Genomic DNA, 27,995 nt, shown 5'->3' with positions numbered 1-27,995 from the left:
TTCTTCTTCTTTTTTTGTAGTAATTTTTGCCTTTTTACTTTGGAGGGGTGAAATTAGTGTATTGTTTTTCATCTAATATTTACAAATTTAAATTTACTGTCCTTTTTGAGAGTTGTTTTTTTCATCGCTTGTTCATCAGCTCATTAAAAAGTTTCATTTTTTTTATACAAAAATCAACTAAAAGAACACATTTAGGTATTTTTTGTTGTTTTTCTTCACTATCTTCTTCTTGTTTTGTCTTGGTTTACATTGCACGACCTTCTGCTTGACTTTCCCTTAGAATTTTTTAGCTTCGCTCCATGAGTGTGTTTTTTTGATGGACATTTTGGATTGTATATAGAAAATAAGGATTTTTTCTTTCGCCGAATAAAATGGAGTTCTTCTTGGAATTTTTCTCACCTTCTTCACAAGTTTTGCTCACTCATGGTTTGATGGGGGAATTCATGGGGTTGAGGGAAAATTGTGTTCAACTTTGCTTGAGTGGGACATTTTAACTTTCACCAACTATTCATTGGATCATTGGAAACTCAGAGCCATAACATGTGGGTAAAAAGGGGAGTATGTTTTCCGAAAACATGTCTATATATATGAAATGAATGCGCACAGAGAAGATGATAAGCGAGAACAGAGTTTTTTTTTTCTTTCACCGATTTTAATGGTTTAGCAAAAATTTAAAAAGTCCCACCAAAGTAAAGAAGTTTCATATTTGGTTGTTTTTTTTTCTTCTTCTTCGATAACATAACTTCACGTCTTGTAATTGGTAGATTTTTTTTCTTCATCATTTTCACCTTACAAATAATATTAAATTAATATTGTAGGTATATTTTCATGTGTGTAATATCTACATATAATTATGTTATATTTTATATTTAAATTTAGAATTTCGTTTGTAGCAGACATAAACAGGCACCGCCTTAGGTGGTGATCACGCGGCCAGGTTCAGAGCTTCAATGCGTGTGATCGCGTGAACAAGAATGATAACCATTTTCCGAGTGGTTGTTTTTGTTGTTGTTGAGAACCTGACAAAGTGTCATCGCCTAGGGGATCCCCTATACGTTTACATCCAATACGTTTTTTTTCTTCTTCTCTTTATATAAAGTGGCTTCAGAATCAACGTGCCTTATTAATTTTTCTCATCTCCTCATTAGATTTCCTTCTTTCTTTTTTTACCCTTTATAATAACTTTTAAATACGTTTAATATTACTTTTTATTATTTTTTTTTTCTTCATAATTTATTAGGTTACTTATTCTTCACTTTTTTCCACTTTTTTTTATGTATGAAAAGATATTGCTTAAACTTTTAAATATATCTTTTTCTGTCATATTTCCTCATCATTTAGTCATTAGTAATTTTTTTTTCCCTAACTTGCACATTGATTCAAAGGACTTGATAAAATGGTATTTCCTCAGCTTCCTCGTGACTGTTTTTTTTTCTCTTCTTCATTTAACTTCCTTGCATCTTTTAATATCTATATAAAATTTACATTTCATTTTTTGGTGAAATAATGAGTTTGAGTATTGCGATCATCTCTATTAGAATTTTTCATTTTTAATATCTTGTAGCGTGATTTTTATTTTTTTTTTAAATCTACAATGAATTTGTGTGCAGTTTTCTTTTTATTTTGTTAATAATTTCAATGATCATTTTACATTAAACGTGAAATGAGATTTTTTTGTAGTTATATAGTGGTTTTTTTTTATTCCATAGTAAAGAAAGACTTGGATGGTTGTTCTGCGCTTAAAATAAATTTGACAGCTAAACTTCACACGCTGACAAGACGTGCGCTGCGTTTGACAGCTGTCAAAGGAAGCGCGCGCCATGCCAGCGCCATATTGGGCTTGAGTCATCTACATTTGGAATTCCGTTCAATCTTTTTTATACATAAATGTATATATACGATTATATAATATGTAGGTGTTTTTCACTTCTTTTATTCAATATATAATATTAATATATTAGCATTGTATAGTTTTTTTTCTTTAGATTACTTTCACTTTCGTGTGATTTCGTGTGTAGTAAATTTACTAATAATAATCGCTATGTAATATACATTTTTTTTGTAATGTAACTTGACTTTACATAAACTGGTGTGGTAATGTGTGTTTTCAGGGTGCATTAATCATATCAATTGTTCATTTTAATTGTCCTACTATTAGCACTAAGTCTGCTTCATCACCTGGATACACATTTTCTCAATTGGCTGTCCTTTTTTCTCACCTTTTTTTTCTTTTAGCTGAGGCGACTCAAAATTCATTTTTTGCGCATTTCACAACTTACAATGAATTTTTTTTCTTCATTTTTTTTTTCATTTCATATTTCCACATAACAATTGTCTCATCGTCATTTTTATTATAGTGTGAAAAACCTCAAGTGCTCGTTCGTGAATATTTCCCTTATTTGTAAGGTTCAATGCAAACATGAAGGATAATTTATCATGGTTTTTTTTTCCTATAATACCCTGCCTTTTAATTTTACTCTAAGTAATCTACTTTTGTCCCCTCGTTTCATTTTTCGCTCGCCCCGTATTTTCCTAAGGTTACTTTCTTGTCTTCTTTAAAAACCGAAAGAAAAATTTTTACTTGTTTACCGAGAAAAAGACGTACGACACTCAAAGAAATGATTAAGTTGTGTGTGTATGTGACTTAAGTAGAGTAGAAAATCTGTCTCTCTCTCTTTCTCTCATAATAGATAAGAGAGATTGTGGAGCATTTCGCGGAGTTTTCCTTGTGAAATTACTCCCAGTTTTATTTGTCATGAAAATTTATGACCCCCCCCCCTATTTTTCTTAGCCCCCATTCAGATCGCTTTTTGAAGAAAATAGAGTGACTCTTAAGAGAACAGCAAAAGAAGTCCATTAGTAAGAATGATTGCGTTAAATTGAGCAAACCGCGGAAGGAGGATTTTGCAGTCTGAAATGTGACTTTCTTTCTTTTTTTTTACATCTAAATCTCAATGATACATTTTGATTGATGACTTTGGCGGGGACTCTTGAAATTCTAACACGTCTATGTTTTGTTAATTACTTGACGATTTGTGGTGAGGTGCAATGAGGGACTTCGGACGTTCCGCCTGACAATCGCGCGCGCGCGTCTCTCGCGGAGCTGAAAGACCGTTTACTCCTTCAACTCAAATATATCATCACATTTTTGTCACGTCTTCCCCACCGAATATCCTGGCATGGCTCTCTCTGCAAATCTATTTCTGATTAATTCTTTTGATTCCGTGTTTTGTTTTTGCTTAACGTGTTTTTCTTTTTTACTTCTTTTTGTCGGGTTTGAGCCAAGGTGCTCTGAGGGTATGTTTACGACACTCTCTTGTGAACCTAACCTCAAGGCTACACTTGGGGTAAAGCGTTTCTGGATATTCAATCACAAATGAACTCGATGAGAAAAATCCACTGGCGTTTTCAAGTTCATCCTGGATTTCCCACATTATCGAGAGAATTTTATTTCTTTATTTATTTTTAGAAATTAGATTTTACGTGTGGTGTGATAAAAAAGAGAAGATTTTTGCCTTCGATGACTTAAGCGGATTGCAATGAATGTTGGACCACTCTCAAATGCAATAAATTGGATTTTTGGCAATAATTCACATCCCGATGCGTGTGAAAAATTGTGTGATATAAGAGAGAAAAGTGTGCTGCAATATTCGAGATTTGTGCAGGATTTCACTCATTAATAGAAAAAAGAGAATTTTACATAGAGAGCGCGAAATGTCTCATGAACACAAATCTTATAACGTCGTTTTTTTTCTTTCTTTTAAATATCTTTGGCATCTTAGTTGGAAGCAAATTCTTACACCACACAAAGTTAATTTATCTCGCAATTTTTTGGTTTCCACGAAAAGAGAAAAATTAAAAAATATTTGTTCTTCTTTAAAGAGCAGAGCACTTGAAAAGTGTTTTTCCTTTTCATTATTACAAGTTTTATCAATTTTGGTACCGGGCATTTTAAATCTTAACAGAAAAGCACATCGGGATGACTCAATGGATTTTTTTTTTGTAAACTTTTGTCTCTTTTGATATAAAAAAGTGTTCTTGAATTTTCATGTCTAGTGTAATCTTTAACGTGTAGAATGAGAACTTCAGTTCTTATGCGGGTGGAGTTTTTCTTTTCGCTATATCTTATCTATTTATCTTCACCCAGGAGCACCAAATCATCGGCCACTACATCGCTGACATGCAGATAAATTATCCAGTACATAAGATTGAAGCACACAAAACACACGGGAAAGACTATTCGAGAGTACTTGTCAATATCAGACGGTGTTATTCCTAGAAGCTTATTTATATCCTGCAAGAGTAAGAGAGAAAAGCATCGATCAGTTGAGTTATTGTTGCAGAAAACATTTAGAGAGCGTTTGCAGTTTAGCGAAGCCATTCATTATTGGTCCGCGAGGCTCCGCCCACTCTCGTGCTCCGCCCAGAATGCGGTATTTTCTGGCTTGTTTCAACTGCAGCGCCGTCTGTCTGGCTACTCAACCTACCTTTCCCGGGTGAATGAGGTGAGGAGGTGATGGTCCGCCGCCGGCCTCCTCATCGGGTCCACTGCCGCTGCCGCCGCCACCGCCGCCGCCGCCGCCGCGATCTCCGCCGCCTGGTCCTGCTGCGCCGCCGCGACCGCCATTGATTGTGTTCTCGAGGGTGCCACCCTTCGAGTGAGCCTTGGGATCGTTGACTTTGAAGCGCACCTCCTGGAACAAGGGTCCCACTATCGAGCAACCGCGCGATCCAACGTTTGGTTGCACACTTGAAAAACCAGCTGGGCGGCTACTCACTGTTTGTTTCGGTGCATGGATGTGCCCATGGCTGTGTCCATGGCCATGGCCATGTCCATGATCACCGCCGCCGCCACCGCCGCCCGGTGGCGGCTGGCCGCCGTCTACTTGCAGCTTCTTCTGCTCGGCAATCTTCTGGATTGCCATAAATCGTTGTTTGCGCATCTGAATGCGCTTCGCCATGTAGCCGACCGTGGCGTATTCTGCAAGAGCATCAACAAGGGTGTGTTAGTCGGTGGCGTCGGGGTGGGAGGGGTGCAAGAGACTTCAACCACAGAGGTATTGGTGAAAAATTGAAAGAGAGGAGATACAGCGATTACTCTGTGGCTTTCCTGTTGAACGTGACCACAGAAATTAACACGTTTATACCATGCTGTCACATATACTCAATCCGATTATGACACTCAACACCAAATACAGGAGGATATATATATATGAAAAGTGGAGAGAAAATCTTGTCCGTTCTGATGGGGGTCAGATTTGAGGGAAGCGAGAGAAAATAAAAGGCTTGATGGAGGAGTTTGAATGTGTGTTCTACAAGAAGTCTTCTCAAACTCAGAGGTGTTTCGTCACAATTCTCTTTTCACCTCTGCATCCTTTTTAAGGGGAAGATTATTACCAGAGCAACATAAATTAAGGAAAATGATTCACATCGACACAATAATGAAAGCAAGTGATGGTGTGCCGTCCTGTCGCGTGGACGTGCCGTCACCTTAAGGGACAATACAGTGTTTGGGACATTACATCAAAGTTACGATTCAGCGGTAAGATAGTCTGTTTACCCAGTAAACTAGCGAAAACCATGACGAAACACGTTCCTAAATAAACGTCAATGGATTTAACGTAGGATATTTTCGGCAGAGCTGCATTTGTAGACGACATGAGTGTTGTCATGGTCAACACTGTGGTAACACCGAGAGCAACTCTGGCTGGCGTGGCGTTCCTGTTGAGCCAGAACGATACCCACGATATGATCACAATCAATCCCGATGGGATGTATATCTGAATGAGATAGTATCCCATCGATCGCACAAATTGGATTTCACACGCGAGTCGTGAGTAGTTTCCTAGAAGATATAATAAAAGCGATAATAGAATTGCTTATGATCGAAATTTCAGATGGCAAGACACTCAGCAAGGACAGGGAATTTGTTGTCTGGGAGGCTAGGATTCAGTCATGTCTATATAGAAAATACAACGGAAAAAATATCTCTCAAATAAAAACAATAATCAACACGTAACAATTGCTCACACACGATGGGAAATACACAAAACTAAAAAAGAAACAGGAAAAAATCTTGGGACGGTGGATTTTACAAAGCGTATCATTTTTGGTGTCTCAATTGTTGATAGGTACTAAATAAAGTGACCAAAACTCAGGCTAATCGATAATATTGGTGTAAAATTCTCTGTAAATAAATTCTTGCTCATATATATTTTTTTTTCTTCTTTGGCATCCAGGGTAAAAACGAATCTCTGATTAATTTGCATGGTGTATTTGTTTGGTTATGTGTTTTTTTTATTCTTCTTTTTTGCGGATTTATGTCCTAAAAAAAAACAAACAAACTCAAAAAATGCTCTTCTGCCTTTCTCGTGAATTGCATGCAGAAAAAATTGTAATTATCTTATTGCGCTATAACTCTTCGGCTATATATTCGGCTTGTTATGTGTTTCCCGGGTTTTTTCACAACTCTATCTCACTCGGACGAGGGTGTTTCTTTTTTTTTATTGCGGGAGGAAAATTAGTTGTATACATTGAAGAAAAAATACACGTCTCTATGTTACAATATATCAAATGCACTGGCTAGATAAATTTTTCAGTATAATGTCATATAAGGAGTTTGTTAGGGAAATTACAAAAGAAAAAAAAAAACTGGAGAAAGAGAAAAAGAGGAGAGAAATATAGCTATGATTATATTATATTATATTTATTATAATTGCACAAAATGCAAGGGAATGTAATAGTAAAAAATTGTCTACCATAAAAACTATGTGGAATGAATTGTAAAATTAATGAAATTGCAAATACTATATATTTATTTGATGCTTAATCAACAGAGAAGATGAATATTATGTAAATTAATAATTGAAAGATTCGCATGACAAACATTTCGCAAATGCATCCAATATAGGTCTTGAAATATTTTACTGTAGACTTTAATTCTGACCAATTGGGATTTTTTTTTCGACAGTGCATTTGATGCGAATTGAGTTGTTTTTCCTTTTTTTATCAATTGTCTTCAGTAAAATCATTCTCAATTCAAGATAGCATAAACAACAAAATGAAGCTATTTCTTATATGACAAGATTCAAAAACTGGTTATCTGTTTATCTCGCAAAATGTTTATGGACATGATCTTATCACTGGCAAAGGTATGTCTGAGATATGGAAAGAAAAAGTTAAGAGTCTCATCTCATAGTCAAGTACATTTTTCTTCTTTTTTCTTTCTTGTTCTTTTTTCTTAGAGAAAATTCTTTCAAAAACCAAAAATAAAAATCTGTCCATTTTGAATTATTCCATCTCTTGATTAGCCAAATTTTCATCTTTTTTTCTCTATTTATGAATATTGAGAATTTGGAAAAAGTATTTTTTGTTGTTGTTGTAAAAGGAAATCAAGAATATGAGAGAGTATATAATAAAGTTTGGAAAAGAATGAAATAAAAGTTTTAATCGGTGACCGTCTACAGGTACCTGTGGTAAGACTGATCTCCATTGCCCTCTGTCGGTGTCCTAAAACCTTAAATTGGGGTAGAGACACTTCGCTCGAGACACCAACCGAATTGGGACCCTCGTTCCACTTATATCGGATATCTCTCATTGTGTATCCGACTGTTGGTGGACAGTTGGCGGGCGGGTTGTAAAAAGCGTACGATGGTCGCAAGTTGATTATGGTTTGGATAGAAAAATGCAAGCATACACAAATAAAGAGTAACCGGCGTGATACTGCCTTTTCGTTCTTCATAACAACATTGCTCTTCTGATTCAAAAGTCGCAAAACCCGCGACAAAGTTCAAATTTCCTTCACAATTCCTCCAATTCTTCTTCAGGTTGTTTTTTTCTTCTTCTAAGTTCTAGGAGAGAGCGGAAGCCGTTAACCTACAAATTCTCAAATTCACTACTGAAGCAGAAGATTTTCCGGGAGAGGAAAGGAAATGTAAAATTACCTTAATTAATTTAAAAGCATTTAAATTGATATCTAATTGGGTGATAATACTTCTTAAATCTGTACACAAATTCCGGACACTTCCTTAGCCTCTGTTTGGTATTTTTAACACGTCAGACACTTCTGAACATTTTAAAGGTATTTTCGGTATTTTAGAGGTTTAAATTCTACAAATGTTTAGATTTTAGATTTCATGAACTAATCTTTGTGTCTCACGATTTATTAATGAACAATTTCTGTCTTAATTTCCTAGTTTTATCTTCGAAAAATGCCAAGAAAAATTCTGACCAAATTGTGAGGTTATGAAAATCAGCTTTAAAACCTTCTTGGACTGATTAAAAATTTTTAAACGAGGAAATTTAGAGAATATCACAATTCTTTTATTTGATAATAACGTACAAACCGCGGAAAAACCATCCTTCTAGGCTTTAATGACATTTTTGAGGTTATGTTTGACTTTAAAGCTGTTTTTTACTTCAGAAATTTACCCTATCTAAAGTTTTACGAGCAGAAATGTTCAATTGTGTAAAAAAGAGAAATATTCCCAATTTAAACACAATTTTGATGATTTTGAGGGTTATTTGAACATCAGAATCTGGTTTAAATCAAACACATAACCTAGAAAAGCAATTAGATGAAACAGAAGCTTTTGCAATGCAAATATTCTAAATGTTTTACGCCTTCCAAATCCTATCTTTCTATTCCTATCCTATATCTTCCTGTGGGTCCCCGCTCTCCCCTATTTTAGAAAACACTCAAAAGTGATTCTTTCTAGGTATTTTTTATGACTTTTTCAGCGTCTTGTGAAATTTGAACAGTGCCGTGGGTGATTTTTTATCCAATAAAGTCTCTACTGGACTTTCGATAACTTTCACTAATTGTTTTCGGTTAAATTTGCTAATATTCCTTTAGAAGATCTCCAATGGGATTAGCACAAAGTCACTGATTTCCAACAGTGTAATTTGGAATTAATTCAAATGTGATTTTGATGAGTTCCAAACAATCCAGCAACTCGGGCGTAATTATGCATAATTATTTATTTGCCATAAATGATTATATATATGTATACTTTTCTAAATGCTGCAGCGATAAAACTCAGCGGACATTATGGTAGTCCCATTAGGAGTCCTCATGTGATGTAAATTATATAATATATTTATTATATACATTGCAATTGCCACAATTTTCTCCACTCTTACGGAAATTTTGGGTAATTTCACGTGTCTCGAGAGTGGGTGGGATGATGAAGTGAGTGGAAAGATTGAGAAAACATTACGAGCACTGCACAACGTACCGTTTCTGGCAGTGTTTTTTTTTCTTTTCTTTCGGGCAATAATCGAGCATTCAGTCAAATTCTCGCATCTTCATTTCAATAAAGAGTTTTAAAAAAAGATGTCTTTTATTCTCTTCCAAGTAGCATCATTTTAAGAGAACAGTATTTAAGGATTAAGAGGAACGAGATAAGGTTCTTCTTGCACTGCACATTCTGTATTTTTTTGCTTATGCAGTTGATGTATAAACTTTTTCTCACATATGTATATTCATGACGAGATCGCATTTTGTGTCTGTGTGTGTGTTTGTGTGTGTGTGTGTGTGTTTGTGGAAAAAGGGAGAACTGAAAAACGTGACAAGAAAATTACTAAAATTTATTCGCCCTAATTTCATCGTGTGTATTTTTTTGAAAATAGTAGTGTGAGTGTGTTCTAAAGATTGAAGGTATTATGTTAATTTTCTTTTACCACTTTGATATTTGCAGTGTTGTGTGGTGTTGTGTTACGTGCGTGTGAGTTTCTTGTTGAAATTCACTCAAAAATATATATACTTTCGCTGGAAAATTAATTTGTAATCAAAGAAAAACTGAGTCAAGGTATAATTCATCATCGTCTCCATCGCATAACATTCTTAACATCATATTTTCTTCTGATGCGCTTTCGACGGAGACGATGATTTTGCCTTTCTCTCCACTGTTGGACACTTTTTTGGTGGCGCGAAACGCGGTAAAATCACAGACAGATTCTTCAGAGATTGGTTCTTTTGGGGGTGGGAGTTTGTTTGGGGGATCGTGAAGCTCAACACGAAAGCATTTGACAAAAGTCGGGTCGGTCGAGAGAATCTCCGTGGACAGTGACAACTGAGAGTCCAACACAAGGAGACGAGTGTAAAAGAAAAAGAAAAAAACAATGAAGCCAAACAAGACGAACAAATAAGAGAAGAAAAGAAATTGTGATATGTTGTAAGGAACGTAAAAAAAACAACATGTAAGATTCAACACTCCATTCAAGGTGGTTTAGTTGTTGTCACACTTGCCCTGTCAGCTGACAGGGAGACATAGAGACAAGAAACTGAGGTGTTGACAAGAACCAAAGGAAAAAAAGAAAGAAAGTATAGGTTGATATGGGCTTAAAAGAAATTTGATTGAGAGAGCGTGTTGTTTGGGTACCTGTGGTTAGGTTAATTTCGGTCGCCCTCTGCCTGTGTCCTAAAACTCGAAATTGCGGAAGTTCGACTTCGCTGCTCATTCCAACACTACTTAGGCCATCTCTCCAGAAGTAACGGATATCTCGCATTGTGTAACCGACTCCAGAGCCATAACAATACACAAATAATGCCATCATTCACCAAATACAATGTCAATGTCAGCCAAGTTATGAGATAGTTCAAATTCCAAAAATATATGGTTTCTTTTTTCTGTTATTAAAATTCGGTCACAAAAAATTGTCGCAAGAAACAAACACAATATTTGGAGAAGTTTGAAAATCAAAACAAAAAAAATATATTCCTTATTTCTCATGGTAAAAAAAAATTGGTTCCATTGCAAGTTTTTTTTTTTTTTTTTTGAAAATCAAAAAATCTTTCTGTGATCCTGATTGAGAGGAGAAAAGAAAAAAAAGACAAACTAAAAATCTTTCACTTCCTATCCAGTTTGCTCACAAAGATGTCGCGCGCAAAGTTAATCACAAACACTTGACGAATATGTGAAAATGGTCAATTTTGAAAAAGCTTATGGAATGTATTGAGCAAACGGAATAAAAAATATGAAACATTATGCTTTTAAAGGTTAGAAAAAATCATGCACAATGAAGTTTTTCATTACCCTTCATATCATTTTTCTTTTTTCTTTATGTGATTTTAGCAACTTTTCACTCTTAAGATCTGAGCATTTTGAGTACAGAAGGTGAAAAAAAGGTATCACATTTCACATTGGAACTTTTATTTGTTTAAAATGGGAAAAAATCTTTCAGTATAGTTGTAATTAAAGCGCTCCTGTTTGATTATAAATCGATGTGAAGAACGTAAAATGAGAGAGAGAGACTAATAAGAGGAAAATCAGGAGAACGAAAATGACACATAAAAATGATAAACTACAGAGAGAGAGAGAGAATTTGAAAGAAAGAATCACAGAAAATTGAATATACAAAAGTCACAAAGAAATGAGACAAAAATATAGTTAGAACTAACAATCGAATGTCACCCAAGTCATGCAGATTGCGGATAAACATGCAAATGATTTTCTATATTTTCCTCTTCCTCAAACTATATTGATGTGAACATTTTTTTGGTCTCTGTCTTTTCTTTGTATACCACAAAGTCTCGATTATTGATATTTTATGCTAGAGATATAAAAAAAAATGTCCTCTTTTTATGTCTTGAATGTTAGGCGTTTAAAAAATGTCAAGAGCCTATAAAAGATCAAAAAAGGGGTATAAAATGTCGAAGTAGAGGGAAGAAAGTAAAATATAAATGAGAGAACATGCCACTAAAATTGGTGTTCATCGATCATTTTGAAAGAAAAAAACTACTGAAGGATGATTTTGTTGTGTGTCCTTTTTTGGGGGACACAAAATCGGGACACTAAACAGCTCTTTTTGTTGTCACTATAATAAATCCTAAATGTTGATCGTGTGAAGTGATTAAAATTTACAGAAATCAAGATATTTTGGCGTATTTTCAATGGATCTTAATACGAAATGTACAAAATAAATGACTAAAAGAAGCATTATTAGACATGCAAGAAATATTATCGATATGTATATATATATAATTCTTTCTGTCATATGGTTTATTGAAAAAAGTCAATGGATAATAAAATATGCGAGTATAAAAATACTGAATGAGAAGATATAAGGTAAAAAAATCGGACTCGGTGTACCAATTACGAGATTTCCGGCAATTCTATATTCAACTTCCTTCAACATTTTTCTTTGATGTGTCATCTTTTCACAATATAATATTCTTAGTTTGTTCTGTCCTCAATAAGATTGTCTTTATATATTTCATTCAATTGGCATATCTTTTTATTTTTCATCAAAAATAAAGAATTCATGAAAATTGCTCACGCATTCTTTTATCGATATGTGGTTAAGAATTGTATATAAAGAGAGTTCAAGAAAGAAATTCGAAGAGAGTGGGAAACAAATGGAAATTACACAACCTATTGCAATTTTTAAAAGAGAGAGAGAAAGAGTGAGAAATATTAGCAGAAAAGGTCGACTTTTATTTTTAAGAGGTGTCATTGTCGTGTTCCGAATAGCAAAAAAAATATTATAGCAATATATGGTTATACTTTCTTTAGCGTTTCTTCTTCTTTTCTTTCTCAATTCAATAATAAATACATGTTCTTTGGTGAAAAGAAAGGAGGTCTTGAAAATGAAAATTCATGGGGTTTCTTTTCTTGCTTGTTCTCATAACACATTTAAAGGTGGTGAGAAGAGAAAGAGAGAGAGTAACAGAGAATGAAAAAGATAGAGTGAAAGAGGGTTAAAATGCCTCGAAAACCTTGATGGTTATTTTTTTTCGAATACGACAGTTTCGGTTGTTAATCAACTGCCATTGTCTTATGGAACCGTCTTGTGTTTCTGTCTCACTGAGCTCTTATATGCTGCTTGGCATTTTTTTTTCTTCTCGGGCACGTTTATTGCCAAATATTGAACTTCTTATATGTTTGTCACGTCATAGTGCAATATTTTCCACCTGGGTGGGTGACACTGAGAGACTATTCTGTAGTCTATTTAGTCAATGTTTATATATAGAGTAACAAGTCAACCTTCTGCGGTTGCTGTATAAGAGAGAAGGCGACCGAAAACCAACCAATAAATATCAAACAATATTTATTTACTCATAATATACACAATTGTTAGATAAAATAAATAGTAAATATTCTGTATATGTGAATATACATATTGAAATATATATAACCGTTTAACACAAACAGGGGCTGTTTAATTAATCTTGAGTTTCTTATTTTTTTGCAAAAAGAACATTGAAGACTGGCATTAGTCAAAGTATAGTTAATGTGCGAGTTTATCTGTATTCAACAACAGATTTCATTGCTCTTTCACAAATTGATTTCATTTGATAGTTTTTTTATTTATTGTTTTCACCCCCTGGAAATATTATTTCAATATATTATATAATTTTTTCTCTTCCACGCTAATTTTGTGAATCAACATTTCTTGTCAAAGAAAGAAATTTTTTTTTGTTAGTATTTCTCGGGCCTATAATCTATAGTTCATTGTAAGATTTTGCATCTATATAGTGTGTGATAAATTTGGAGAATTGTGATACTTACAGCTCTCTATTTCTATGTGACATAGCTGTCGATCCATTGGGAAATACTGAAGATTCATTGGACAGGATGCTGTGATTGTGAGACTGAAAGAATCCGAGCAAGAATTCAGGTTAGTCAGATAAGAAAAGGGGTAAAACAGGACACAAAGTGTTGTCATACCGAATACTTCTAGTTATGGAACCTGAATGATGAATTCTTATAAATTCATTGCTTGTTGTTGCGATATGGAAGTACGACTGTTTTTCATTTACAAAAAATGTATCAGGTACCCATATATTTTTGATGAATTCGGAGCCGACGGAAAGCGTTTCAACACCGGGTCGCTTTCTATACGCCAATCGTGGATCCGTCCAGAATTGGCGAAAGTAGAAATCCAGTGTAAAGTCCTACAACAGGTGGAGAAAGTGTGGTTTTGGAGAGAGAGAGAAAGAAGAAAATCGATCAGTTTTGTATTATTTCCAAGGAAAAAAAAATTACTAATTTTTACATAAATTAGGAAATAAAAAAATTAGAAAATAAAGAAATATAGGAAAGCTTTTGTAAAATAAAAGAAATCTTCATTTTTCTTTACATCTAAGGAGGAATTTATTTCGGGATTTAAAAGAGCGTTCATTAGAGATCGGGTTGTAGGTTCTTCTCTTAATAATAAAGAACTAAAAAATCAAACAGCAAGGCACTATATATATACAGAGGAATATTAAAGTTCTGAAGACTGACAATCGAGAGTAGTGATAAAATGTCTCTCAATAAAAATCCATGGGGCAATCGACCCTTGTCAACTTTGTATAACCACTTTTGCAATAGGGGAAAGGGAGGAAGCGTTGGACAGTACAGTTGTAGCTAGAACTTATGTTATATGAGCTGTCATCCTGGTCCTAGTCTGCTTTATTAAATATGCAAATCAATCCTTCCTTAAACTCTAGCTCAATCCAAATTGATCTCAGCTTAAGGCTTTCCTCGCGTCCGTTTCTGATTCGTAACACCTCTTAATCTGGCAACCCCACTTTCCCGAATAATATGATCCCTATCTTAGTCATTATGAATCTACAACAGCGTAATTTAGGTTTTCTTGCTTTCGTTTCAGCGGTTTCAACGTTTCTGCGAACTTGTCATATAATTAATGTCACTCCCATTGGCAAATTTGTTTTAACAGCGGCAGATTGTCAATTTGTGAATGATGGCGGCGGCCGCCACTCGCAGACTTATTTGTAATCCCATGTAAAAGAGGCTTGAGTGTAAATAAATAGTCTATTCTATTCTATTTGCCGGCCAACCATAATGGTTCTAACGTCTACCACTTTATATTTAAGGACAGAGCGCAAGACAACAATTTCAGTGAAGCGTATGTTTCATCTGGAACATTCAATTGCTTCTTTGTCATTGAAAAACCTAATCTGTTCTCACTCTGCTGTGTTCTAGTATTTGGAAACAGTGAGATTTGTACGCACTTCGTATATTTATTTGAGGCGTTGATGATCGTATCCTTTTGTATCTTGACCATCCCTGATTATTTCACTCATCTTTTGCTTCAAACTGGTCAGTTTCGTCACTCTTATAATGTATGAATCTTTTTATTCAATTTTCACATCAATTTGATGGCTCTGCTAAGGGGTGCCAAAATCTGATGAATCTTGCGCACAAACTAAAGTTTTGACTCTTTCCATGAAAATGTTTGCCTGCTGTATATATGTATTTGTTTTTGCAATCTGACGCTCCAGTCTCCCCCACTCTCCCCTATCCAAATTTTTGCGAGTGTCTGCAAAGTCGGGATTAATGGTCAGACTCTTTAAAATCCCATCACTGCTCTCGAGCAAGTCTGGCAAAGTTGAGAATGGCTCGTATAGTGAATGTGGGTCAAAGATGTATGTTAAGTGAAGTGTGTTAATTGCTGAATTATGTTAAAAAAAAATATATTAAAGTGTCATTATACATTCTGTGTTAAGGATATGCGCTTTTCAAAGTGAATCGAGAAAACCGTCACAACTCAAAGTATGCAAAGAGCAATTGCAGTGACTCATGTGAGATTTTCTCGAAAGTGTACATATATAGTGTGCCATGTTTTATCACAAAAACCAATTAATGGAAATTGTAATTTGTCAGAGTGTGTATAAGTGGGGAATATTTTGCTCTCGAAAAGTTATTATAATATACAGAAAAAAGCTTATAATGCAGTGCTATTTTGTGCCTTTTTCTGCCTCTCTTCTACCAGCACAACACACTCATGGCTTAGCACAAAAAATTGCACAAGTGTATGTGTTTAGTATGTAATTCATAGAAGTAGAGAAAAAAAAATGTCTACATGCAATGCTCCCGTAACATGCAACAACATTTATGGCTCGGATAAAATATTACTGTTTTGCAGGATTCGAATATTAAAATTGGAAAAATGTAAATTTTCCCGAAACGAATTTTCAAAGCTCTCTGGGTGGGGTTGTTTTCTTCTCGTGGTGGAAAATTGTGTGTATTTTGCGAGTGTAGAAATATTCCAAGTAATGTGAAAATTGTTTCTTCTTTCCATGCTATTTCTATGTTTCATTATATGTAAAAAATGTGTTTTTTTGTCCCCCTTTTTTGAGTGGAGTAAAAAGTGCGATGAAATGAACGAAAATGATTTCTCAGCTTTCTCATTCACTCTTCAAAGAAGCTTTCGTCACTTTTGGTGGATTTCACTCAAAGCGATATAATGGAACTTCACAGTCTCCAAGGACTTTAAGGATTTCAATGCAGATTAATTGCAAATATTAAAGCAAAATGCAGTTCAATGCTAAAAGCCAGACAATTGATTGAAATCATTCGAAAGTTGCAACTAGATTTCTATGTCTTTCAAGTTATCCTTCTGTGGCTCCTGTGTTGTCCTGCTGTTATTTTCGCCACTGTTCTCTGTGTTCAATTGTAAGCAAGTGTGCTAAGAAGTGGAGCAGCGTGAGAAGTGGCCAGGAGAAAAAGGACAACAGTGAGAAAATGAAATTAGAAAAGGGATTTCTCATTTAGTCGGTGCTTTTTTTTGTCCCTTTTCCGCCATCGTCATGCTCTCATGAGATATTTTTCCTTGGGGTTTCCACCATAGCGCCGCACAACCCTCATTTTCAATACCTCGAAGGCTGAATTTGAAACATTGACCCAGAATGGTCTCAAGAAAAGTCTCACCACATTCAAGGATCTTTCCATCACAGTGAAAAACACTTTTGCCCCATTTCTTGCGCCACAACGTCTTCAGGGTGTGGATTTTAATTGAACAGATGGATGGAATGGGGCGTGTGTTGTTTCTATGCTGGTGAAAAAGTTGAACAGCGCGCGCGAGAGAGCTTTTTTCCGGCGTGCGGCAAGCAAAAGAAAAAAAAGGCTTCAGCCACTATAAATACATGCAGAAGTATGGCATTTTTACCCTAAACACTGGCAGTGAAAGCGCATTTCTTAATGAAGATACGAGAAAGAGAAAAAGGTGGGACAAGAGACATGCTGTGAAGGAGTTTTTTTTTCGAGAAATCATAAGGAGAGAGAGAAAAAAAAGTCATAAGAAAGCACTTCAATTTGAGAAAGCTTTGGTCTCTGAGATAGATTGTCTGCGACATCTTGTTTTCCACAACATTTTGCACTGCTTTCAGCATTTGTCCTCCTTTTCTTCAATCTATCTTGACGACATCCTCGCGTCGATCTTACACACTAATAGCTTGGGACCAAGCAAACGAGCACAAAATCACAAGAGAGATGTAAAGAGAATGGTGAGGAATTTTTTCCAACATTTTTCAGTATAAATATTCTCTCCTCATTTTTTTTTTCTTTGGGGTGGTGGAAATATGAGAAGTTGTAATAATGTATATTTCTTCTGACTAGTGAAGAAAAGAAATATGAAAGGAGGTGAATAGATTTGATAGCGTGAACAGAAATAAACCTGCAAATGATTATTATCAGTGTGAGAAATAAAGTCTAACAACACTCTCATTGTACTTCTGAGGTTTTGTGATTATTTACACGAATACAGGCGGGCAATGGGTCACGTTTTGTAGTGACTTTGATCTCTTTGGTAACATCATTTTCATGTACTTTTGTTCATTTGACAAACTTTTTCTCGATATGGCAAAAATTTCTTGTATACATTTTGCCATTCTTGAGCTTTTGATTTGGTTTCCACTCGCCACAATCGCCCACATACAAATGCAATTAATAATGCTAAAAATGATCGCTTTGTGTGTTTCTCTGCCATCTTCGTCTTCCACCGAGAATGTGTCCTCAACCACCAGGAGAAGGGATGATCAAAAGCACGAGCTTAGGAATTATGGGGTTGTTATTCATTAGAGTCAATTTGAGGCAGAATTCAGGATCTCTCGCGCGTACAATTTTGCAATAACTGCGGCGCTTTTACTGCAAAATTTCACACTAAATTGTCCTCCCTTTGTGGGAGATGTTTGGGGGTGGAGGGAAGCCATACACTTCCGGGCATAAATATAAATCCACTCGCTAATTCAGATATTCCAGTATGTGTGTGTGAATAAAAGACCATTAAAACCACGTTAATAGAGCCTGAAATACAATAGCCCATGAGCAGCGGCAACTTTATGTTATGGACGATAATTAAAATGTTTATGGATTAAATTAAATTTCATGGTTCGACGCGCCGCAATTCTCAACATCCAAAAGCGAAACTATCATGTCAAAAGAGCGCAGTGGATCTATATTGATGGCTTGGAGTGTATCATCTGAGAGATGCTTTTTTATTCGCTTCTGATGCCATGCAAATGTATTTAGCCATTAATGGAGCAATTCTCAGTCACACAAGGAATGTAAGAAATGTGTTAACTTAGTTTAACACACGCCTTTGCTATTCTGAGTCACACATGTTAAAAATTTTACCACTCGTGTTATTTTCTATTCTGGCCAACATGTGTTAAACCATTTTCATTCGTCTGAATGTATTAATATTAACACGATCTCCAGAAGTTGTTTCATTTTTCAGTGTGTAAAAAGCAGAATAACAGATCGAAATCTGCTAATATCTTGCAATAATGAATCAATCTGTCATTGTGAGTCTCATTTAAGGGCATAAACATGAAAGATATTTGCAGTAAATTCTTTTTATCATGGATTTACTAAGTATGAACTGGAATTTCACGATTTTTTTCCTTTATTTATTTCGAATGGTTAACTTTAACATGTTTGAAGTTTAACATGTGTCTGTGTGTGACTGAGAATTTCTCCATAAATCTATATTAGAGAAAATAGAGAATCATTAGCAATTCCGTTCTCTCTGGGCAGGACGCATATGATTTGGCCTCTCAGGGACTCAATTGCCGGGTCAGAGACGCACAGGTCAACCAGTCACTGTCCAGACTTGCGTGCGTTCTGGAACATAACACAAATACAGAATAAAGAAATCGGCTGGCTATGGGCAGGGGTGGTTCTCTGGCTCTAAATAACAGTCATTTGCGACTCTCACATGATCAATGAACCATTTAAAGTGGCCTAAATTTCGCTCCACTAATGCCGTATCAAAGGTGAGGGAGAAATGATGACGAAAATCATACATAAAGTTCGGTCATTGTGAATTCTCTCTATATATATATATGGTTGGTTCCATCATCCACTGTCGTATCTGCAATTTTTCTGTAGTTTCACGTCTTTCGGTTGATTTTCTTTTGGGATTCTAAGTCATTTTATTGATGAAAATAAGCTGAAAAACCGTATTTTCACTGTCAATTTGCAGAGGTTCTTTTGCAGTTACGACAGCGGGCTTTCGAACCGACGATATATGTGATGAATAAAACATAAATTTGATTATATCCCAATTTAAATGCAACATCAATGTGTGATTAAGCGAATGAAAAATAATGGTAATAAAAAGGAAGACTTTCTGAGACATACTATAAGTTTGTTTCGTTCTCATTGATAAACAAATATATACGCATATATATATAAATTTTCATATATATATCACTGGAATGAAAAACAGATAAGAAACAAGGATCTGTGTGAGGGTGATAAAAGCCACAACGTCTCTTCTCAAATCACATAATTTGAATAATTATTGTTTTAGAGTGAATTTTGAGAAATGAAACAAAGTTTACGGTGAAAAATGATATTTTTTTTTTTGAAAATAAATATTCATAGAGTACAGACAGGAAACACTGACAACATAAAACAGAGACAGAGATTTGGTGAATTGTATTCTGAAGTAGCGGACAATAAGTCACTGACAAAACCGATTTGATTTGTGAACAGAAAAGAACCCAAAATCAATATTACTATTTTATAGTTTTTTTTGGTGTAAATTTCTGTGTAAAATCACGGCCTTTCGAATTGATATAAGGGGGTGGTAAAGGGGGTGTAAATAACTGAAATTAACAGGGGTAAAACTGAAAGACATGTAAAATTTTGGGCGAAAATGAAGAGAGAGAAAAGAAAAGTGTGAAACTGAAAGTTGAATAATGGCCTTTAGTTTGTCAAAAATACTGTCTTATTACTATACTTTTGTTGGTGAGATAAGAATAGAGGAAAAGAGAGAGGTAAAGGTAAAGAGGTTGAGTTGTGTACCATGAGAACTTCCGAAACTGAACTGATACTCAAGACATACATGGTGACGCCGACTTCCACGGGGGGACCTGAAATATGTGGTTACACTTAATACACTAATTGCATTATGGCTTAAGTCTTAACAATTGCTTCTTATTTCTCAAAACAATTTCCTGTCAATTTCCTTATCAAGTTACCAACTGTGTTTCAGGGTGGCAATTCTGGCGCCACTTCACAAAACACCCACTCTTTGGCGGATGGGAATTGTAAAGGGTGAGAATTGGACTCAGAGAATCGCAACCCTTATCAATCTCTCCTATAATCGGGAGGGGGGTTGTATCGAAGGGAGGACTGTGAAGAAGAAGAAAAAAAGTGTCGCTGACGAGGGATAATCTCTCTTTGGCAAAAAAACTTCATACACAAGGAGACTGAATGAAAACCAAATCAACAGACGTGGTAAATCGCACAGCACAAAAAAAATGTCTTTGTCGAATGTGTCGAGACAAGGTGGATTTGTCACGAGTTGTAAGAAAAAAGTGCTAATTCACATGAAAATTCTTTCATATCTTTTTCCTTCTTGCAAAAGGCTGTCTTTTGCAACATTTGCTCAATGTGTCCCCATCGCCTGCGCAGTGTATGTCCTGTAACATTAATTCCACTCATTTTCTCTTTTACATCATATACATAATTATACACTATGCTTAAGTACATAAGTGTGTGTGTGTGTTGTGTGACTTGGTGAGCTTTCTAATTTTTCATCTAATAATCAAACTTTTATCTCATTCGAAGGCACTTTTTTCGGGTCATTCCGACGAGGCGCCGCACAGAAAGAACATATTTTTCATGTTCTCTCTTATCACTTATTACACATTGCTTTCTTGCCTCTTCACCACACACACACACACCACGCTTTTCTTTGGTGGTGTGTTGTTCTTCTCTCCGCGGTGACGAGAGGGAAAATGTGGGACCAACAACAAAAAAAAATAAGAAGCATATCAGCAAAACAACCCAAAAAATGAATAGTGACGGAGATTTCTCTATGCGCAAAATATCCAAAGAAGAAAGAAAATGATATTAGAGTGGAAAAAGGTTCAAAAGACAGCAAGAAAGCGAGAGATTTCATTGCACAGAGAGAGAGAGAGAGAAAAAAATAAATGGTGATAAAATTGATAAATTTCTACCTAAAAAAATTCTACTTATTTCTTGCGCCAACTCAGTAGATTTAAAAAATCTCATATTTTTCTAATATAAGTGTTATTAGTTTTCTGGCCATTTTTTTCTCCGTGTGAAGTTGGCAAAAAAAAGGTCGAGAAGAGAGAAAGAGAGAAAAAAGTATGTTGTCTTCTAAAATAAACTTGTGATTAACACGCAAAAAGTTCAAGAGTTCAGAGGCAAGAGTGTGACACTTTCTATACACAATTATACTTTTGCGAATGTAAAACGCCTTTTTTTTCTTACGAAAAGTTTCATTATTATTCATATGCGAGATAAAAATTACGTGAAACGGTGAATAAGAGAAAGAAAAAGAATTTTCTGGAGCAAAAACAGAGATCTTAACAAGGGGAATTTCAACATTGAAATGATTGGAGGAACACAGAATGAGATAAATGATAAAAATTCACACATTTTCTTTTTGGATGGAGAGAGAGAGTCCGTGATGAAATATTAAAAATAATTGACTACGCAAAGGGAGAATGTGGGCTGGAGGAGGCGAAATGATAGTGAGATGGTGTGGAAGAGGAATGACCAAGAAAAGAAAACGCAGAAATTAAGAGCTTTCTCGTGTTACACAAAATCTTTATGAAAAATGTAGCGCTTCTCATTTTTGATGGTGTACGTAAATATTTGAGTTGGGAAAAAAGAAGAGAGCGGAAAATATATCACTTGTGAAAAGGTAAATGAATGGCACTGAAGGTGGCAAAATGGTGAGAAGAAACAGAGAGAGAGAAAAAGGAAAAAAAATGGAGTAAAACAGAAAAAAGATGAGGAAAAAGGTACAAAGTCTTCATGTACCATTTTGACTTCAGACAGCGAACTTATGGACAGCACATACATGGTGACTCCAACTTCTACCGGAGGTCCTGAAATACGGATAAGTAGTAGGAAAAAACACGCTATTGTTGCCTTCTTGGCTTCTTATAAATTCAGTCTTTCGTCTCTAGTTTCTTTATGGTTACAATATAACACACTAAGTCAGGGGCGAGAGAGAGAGAGAGAGAGAGAATTGGGAAATAGGGGTGTTTTCTACAATAAAGCTTTTCACTGCTGCAAGAGAGCTTTAATCGCTTCATTCCGGGCATGGATAGAAAATAGATTTGGCGCTCTAAACACATAAAATTGGATATGATGTTGAGCTTTGCTCATCCGTGAATGTCCTTTGTGAAATATTACACTCTCACACACACATAAATTATCCTCTGTTATCTAATCTCCAACTACCAGAGTTTATAATTAGACTCTATTCACGACTCAATCAGCTCAAAGAGAGTCTCTTGAAATTCCACATGAAACTATTTTTTAATTATAGACTCTCACACTTCTCCACATCCCCTTATTCCGCCCCCTTTTGCCGAAGGGGTGTGAGTATTTTTAATGAGATTGCCAGTATCATTAGACACGATTTTCAATGGAGCAGGTAATAATTGATTTTTTTTTACCTCTTCTACAGCAATGCACGGCTAGAAACCGGACGTGATTGCTATTGACCCTTTCCGGACAATGGAAACACACTTTTCCTCGAGCAGAGGGTCAGGCTTTAAGGGTGGCTCAGGGAGGTTTTTTTTTCCCGAATAAGGCCATTGTGCGTGGTTAACATAGCAGAAAATCACTGTGGGAATTTCTAGAAAATAAATTTTTTCTTTCCTTCTACACTGAAACATCTCAATCCTAACATCGGAGGTTTTGAACTTACGATCGTGACAATGATTTCTAAGAAACTCATGGGAATTTTCCTGGGGTTAAACCGTGCTTTGTTGTTGTGCAAATGCATAAAAGTTTCACTCTTTGAATCGTAAAGGAAGTTTTTTGCATTATTAAACTTGTTATTAAAATTAAAATATCAATTTTACAGATTTGTTTATAGTTTTATAACGCGCTCACACACTATAATTGCACGGTGTTTCCAGTGCTTTTATGGTAGCCTTTTTTTTATTCGCCATGAAGTTAATTAAATATGTAAAATTTTATTACTCATTAACCGGCAGTTGCTATTAATTAAACTATCGCGTAAGCTTGCAGTTTTAATAGTGTCTGCGCGCTTAATGAATCCTTTTTCTTATCATCCGCGCGATTTGGGAAATCGGAGAAAGAAGTCCGGATAGTGCGGTGGAAAAGAGTTCGGGACTGATGGGGTCCGAGGGGACTCAGAGAGAGGGAGAGAAAGGGTGGGAAAAAGTGCGAATCGTGTGGAGGAAATCAAGGAAAATGAAGCGACTCGGTGTGTTGTTGAAAAGAGAATATAAATGACGGACAGCAGCGGGATGTTGCCTAGAAAGGTCGGCATGGTTACCATAAATCGATCGGTGAGATGTCGACGAGAGGCGAAAGCCCAGCAAAAGCTCTGGGAGCACAACTATATATAACCACTCTCTCTTGGGTACATATAAAAAGGGATATATAAATGCTCCAAACTCTACATAATGTATCTCTATAGCATCTCTCCCCGCTTTCGCTATACATATACTGTACAAAGGATCCGCCCTTGTTACTGACACATTCTACTGCGAGGCGACTGGAGTATCGGAGTCTGTGGGGGTATTGCGTCTGGCAAGGCGGGGGTGGGCACTTCTCGCTGGGTATTTATATTTCTCCTCCGCCGCAGACTCCCATCCGGCGCCGCTGTAGCCGCAGCCTGGGCCGCGACTCCTCTCATCCGCAAGTAATGCTCTTGTGTGTGTACCGAGCTATTTATGTGTGTTTTGTGTGTTGCACAACAAAAATAGAACAAAACCCGAGCTACTAGGCGCCCCCATCGGGCCTCCCGCGGCTTTTTCGCCTCCCCGCGCTATGCCTGCGCTTGCAATGATTCTGCAAGAAGTGCCGCGCGGTCCAGCCCCAAATGGCCCGCAGGGTGACGGGGCAGAAGTGGTGTGGCTTAAGTACAGTGTGACAAGTCTTACGTAAGGCGAGCAGCAGGAAAAGAAATGTCTTACCTCCATAGTTTGGTCTTACTCTTTTGTCATAGCTAATACTGAAGGAGTCCAGAATAGCCGATATGTTGACGTCGCCCAGCATACTTCCACCCCCGGTGCTGTGAAGAGAGAAGGGAGGGTGGAAAATTGAGAAATTCCCCTGCGGAGCTTTTTTCAGGGTAATAAATTTCAACTGAGAAATTACTATATCAGCAGAGCATAAATTGACAGAGCTTTCGGCGGGGGGAGAGCTTTGGGGTGCAACACACCCCTCGCAACAATAGTGAGCTTTTCATCCCCCCTCCCCCTCCGCGCCACTCACATTGTGCCATCTTCAACTATGGATGATTAATATGCCACGCATTAAAATGTGGCAAAAAGCGCGCTCCGCGCCAGATCAGCACGACTGGGTGAGAAATAAATGAGGAAAAATTACCCTTCATTCATCTCTGGGAAATGGGATTTTTCCATATACACTTCAAGTCGCGTATCTATGCCTAAATATCTGCCATGGAAAATTGAACTCGGGGATTGTCTATGTGCCTAACAAACCATGTCTGATGCCCGGAAGGCAATTGTATACAACTGCCGTGATAGGTCACTTTGGTTTGTAGATTAGAGGTTTATATTTATGATATTTTGGCAATTGATGAGCCCCTAAAGAAGAACTAATGCATTCTATATTGGGTCTCAAAAATCTCTGCAAGAGAAGCCACAAGATGAGCGCTCTTTGAGGACGTGAAACGAACCCATTTTTTCCCTTATTTTCCCAGTGTAGAACTTTTCTTTCTGACGTGAATTCCAGGGCGTAGGGCGGCAAGTGTCTGTGTGAAGGCTCTTTTCCCATCAATCGATGGAGGGGGCCACAATGGGGCTTGGAGTGCAGGAAAGGAGAGGCTGTGTGGGATCAATAAAACAACAAGTGCCGCACTCGTTAAGATTGTTCTCTTAATTGAATTGTTTCCCACTTCACATAAGACGAAGAGGCACTTTCACTCTGATAGCGCGCCCCTCCGCACCACACCCCCCCGCAACGCTGAGCCACTCTACGGGGAGCTGGGGTGCCATGGAGTGCCTCGATATCCCTGAAGACTCCTCCAGCAGCCAGGCTTATCGCAATGTTTGCCCTGTGTGTCGCTCACGTATCGATTTTATTCTTGGGGATGCCACCCCGTGTGGCATGGGGCGCAGACTTGTGCACGCTCTCTCCCTCGTTCTATATTGGGTGTAAAGTGTGCGCCATCGTATGGGAATGCATACATACTGAGCTCTTGTGTACACTCATGGCGAAAATATGCTCATGCGGGACTTTTTGGCTCATGTGTACTCAAAGGTGGGTCTCACACACCCCCCTTTTGCATTGTAATCTTGGGCGGCTCTCCCCTTGCCACACTGGGGCGCTCTGACGGGGGGTTTGGGGCGCTTAAACTTCTAAATACTCACGCAGCATCGACAAGTGCCAGCCTCCTTGACGGGGGTACAAATATGACGAAGGTAAGTACCACCCAGAGTGCTCCGAATTGGGCTTTCGACAGAAGTGTATCCTTCAATAGGTGCATGTTGATCACTCGGTGTGTACCTTGTCAGTGTCGCTTAATCCACTTGCAGCCTCTCTCGTGTGGTCTTCGGGGGATGAAATATCGCAACACCCCCAATGCCAGACGTATTATACGGGTGCCGTGCTATGTAGGTTTATATCTCTTGACGACAATGTGCCTTGCGCCCCCCCTGAATGCACTCTTGTCACCCCAATTGTTTCATAGAGAAGCTCATCTCACCGAACACACTTCTCCCAATTAGTGTTCAGCATCACATATTGATCTGCACACAGATGAATTGGGTACTCCATTTTTTGTGCCAAGACGGAGAAAGTCCACAGTCTCTCGCGCGAGGGCGTTTTCTCAAGGGGGCCTGAAGAAAAGGACACTCTCAGAGGTGCAAATGGCCCTTCATTCTGCGCTCAGTTCCATCATCGGCTTTGCCAAAGTGTCCCCACTAATCGCCTCCATTGCACTGGGGCTTTTTAGTAGCGTGAAATGGAGCTTTTCTTTTTTGACACTATATATACTGTTTTGATTCTCGACTCCGCACGGCTGGGCGGGGTGGCTTTCTGTGGTGAAATTATTTTTGGTTGGGAAAAAAGGGAGTGTGCTGCGGAGATGACTTTGCGATGGGGCGCGAACTAATGCTTAGGAGAGAACCGATTCTGGATGGCTGGGATGTTGTACAAGTGGCAACCAAAGGTGGTGGTGAAAAAATTTCCCTTTTACACGACACACGACAGCCGTAACAGACAATTTTCCGCCTTGCACTAGCAAAAATGTTGGGCGGGACACGGAAAAGCAAAATTCTCACCACCACACTCACTACGGCTCACGCACACTGGCGACCCGTCGAGGAGAAGACCTTCTCGTGTCGAGCCTCGCGCCTGCGCCCATGCAACCCCCTATGTACACTCAGGGCGATATATGCACAGATATAGAACTCTGCCTGCGCGTGTGTGTGTGTGTGTGTGTGGAGCTTTCCGAGCTTGGGGAAAGAGCACACAAATTGCGAGCACTTTGTCGATTTTTTTTTCTTCTCTGACCCTCCGTGGCAATTAAAGTGCCTGTGTCGCTGCCGTGGTGTCCCAAAATGTCCCTTAGCCGAGGGGATCCACCTGCGAGGATGATACTTAATAATTTACTTAAGAGGGCTGCGCGGGGTGATGGCCTTTTTTGGGGTGTGTATCTGGATTTCTCACACTGTCCCTTACAACTCTCCCTCTATATGAGGTTTTAATCACAGCTTTTGAGCACGGGTTATTCCTTAAAAACTACTCTCCTTGGCTTCCCTTTTATCCTTTTTTTTCACTTGAGTTCACAGTGCTTTCTTCCCCCAACTAAGTACGGCTTTAGTGTCTTTACGTCTTGCAAAATGGCCTATCTCCTGGTGTGAACATCATCCGTTGTCACATAATTCTCTTCCTTTCTTTCTCTGGTCTCTCCGGGAGAAATTCGCCCACCTCAGGCGCGACTATCACACGCGAAATATTGAAACACACTTTTAAATCATTTTTTCTCCTGCAAGTTTTTCACTCCAGTCACTTAACTTTAGCATACGCCCGCGAATCGAGTTGTGTAAGGTATGAAAGTTCCATTCGATCTACAACCGTTGCACGAAGCACAGTTTCACGGAGCGAAATTCGCGAACGTACTTCTTGAATTGAATTTCTCACATACGTCATAAGGATTGCGTTCAATTTGGCCACCCTTAGACGGCACCCCGGCGCACAGTGACACACGGGGCGGTGCGCCCAGTCTAAGGACTTGTTTTGAGCGCAAGCGTTTTCCCCGGGAATCTCTGTGGAAAGCTCTGTATTTGGGATATTGATTTGTGCGCGCCCAAGTTGTGATTTCTCCAACCATATTTTCGAGGGCGGCAGTGGGGCAATATTTACACTGGGGGCCTCACTTTTTCCCGCTGTCGTGGTGACGCACACACACTGGCGAAATGTAGGCGACCCCCAACGGTCAGGTGAATTGAAGAATTCAATCTGCCACGCACCGTGGCAAAAAAGCTCAAGTCCGGGCGCTTCGGCGGAGGGGAAAAACTGCCACTGAAGATGGAGAGACATATTTCATATTCGTAGAGAATGGCTCTAGGAATTTTTTTCTCCCCGAGCCTCCACAGATGCCGTTTTTGCCAAAATATGCTCGGCACATGCCTTTTGCGACGGTAGAAAATGCGATGGAGACGCCTGGTTGACCCGGCGTCTCTCTCTCTCGTCGATCAATAAGCGAAGGACCTGCTCTCGCGGATTTTGGGGATATTGCGAATTGAGAGTTGAGCTGCTCTTTAATTTATG

The 27,995-nt window shown here is 37.7% G+C and overlaps 1 protein-coding gene across 1 annotated transcript; it reads right to left on the bottom strand.

Moving 5' to 3' along the window:
* Positions 1-9: 9 nt before the first annotated feature.
* LOC132260559 (gamma-aminobutyric acid receptor subunit beta) lies at positions 10-27,327 on the bottom strand. Its single transcript, XM_059758767.1, has 10 exons — positions 25,592-27,327; positions 24,170-24,267; positions 22,032-22,099; positions 13,671-13,897; positions 13,512-13,594; positions 10,383-10,520; positions 7,471-7,608; positions 5,561-5,845; positions 4,488-4,981; positions 10-4,294 (listed from the first exon to the last, which is right to left on the bottom strand). The coding sequence occupies exons 1-10, from the start codon at positions 25,705-25,707 to the stop codon at positions 4,130-4,132; spliced, it is 1,812 nt and encodes a 603-aa protein (XP_059614750.1). The 5' UTR covers positions 25,708-27,327; the 3' UTR covers positions 10-4,129.
* Positions 27,328-27,995: the final 668 nt, after the last annotated feature.

Source organism: Phlebotomus argentipes, unplaced genomic scaffold (assembly GCF_947086385.1).
Source record: "Phlebotomus argentipes unplaced genomic scaffold, Phlebotomus argentipes genome assembly scaffold_18, whole genome shotgun sequence".
Taxonomy (NCBI): domain Eukaryota; kingdom Metazoa; phylum Arthropoda; class Insecta; order Diptera; family Psychodidae; genus Phlebotomus; species Phlebotomus argentipes.
Note: the sequence above shows the minus strand (reverse complement) of the source record. Positions and strands in the feature narration are given on the sequence as shown.

Excerpts from the sequence above, each read along its gene's own strand:
- LOC132260559 (XM_059758767.1), bottom strand. The coding sequence starts at position 25,707 with ATGCACCTATTGAAGGATACACTTCTGTCGAAAGCCCAATTCGGAGCA. Across the intron at positions 4,982-5,560 it reads GGTTTTCGCTAGTTTACTGG|AATACGCCACGGTCGGCTAC; the intron begins GTAAACAGACTA and ends ATGCTCTTGCAG. Across the intron at positions 4,295-4,487 it reads ACCTCATTCACCCGGGAAAG|GATATAAATAAGCTTCTAGG; the intron begins GTAGGTTGAGTA and ends TTACTCTTGCAG.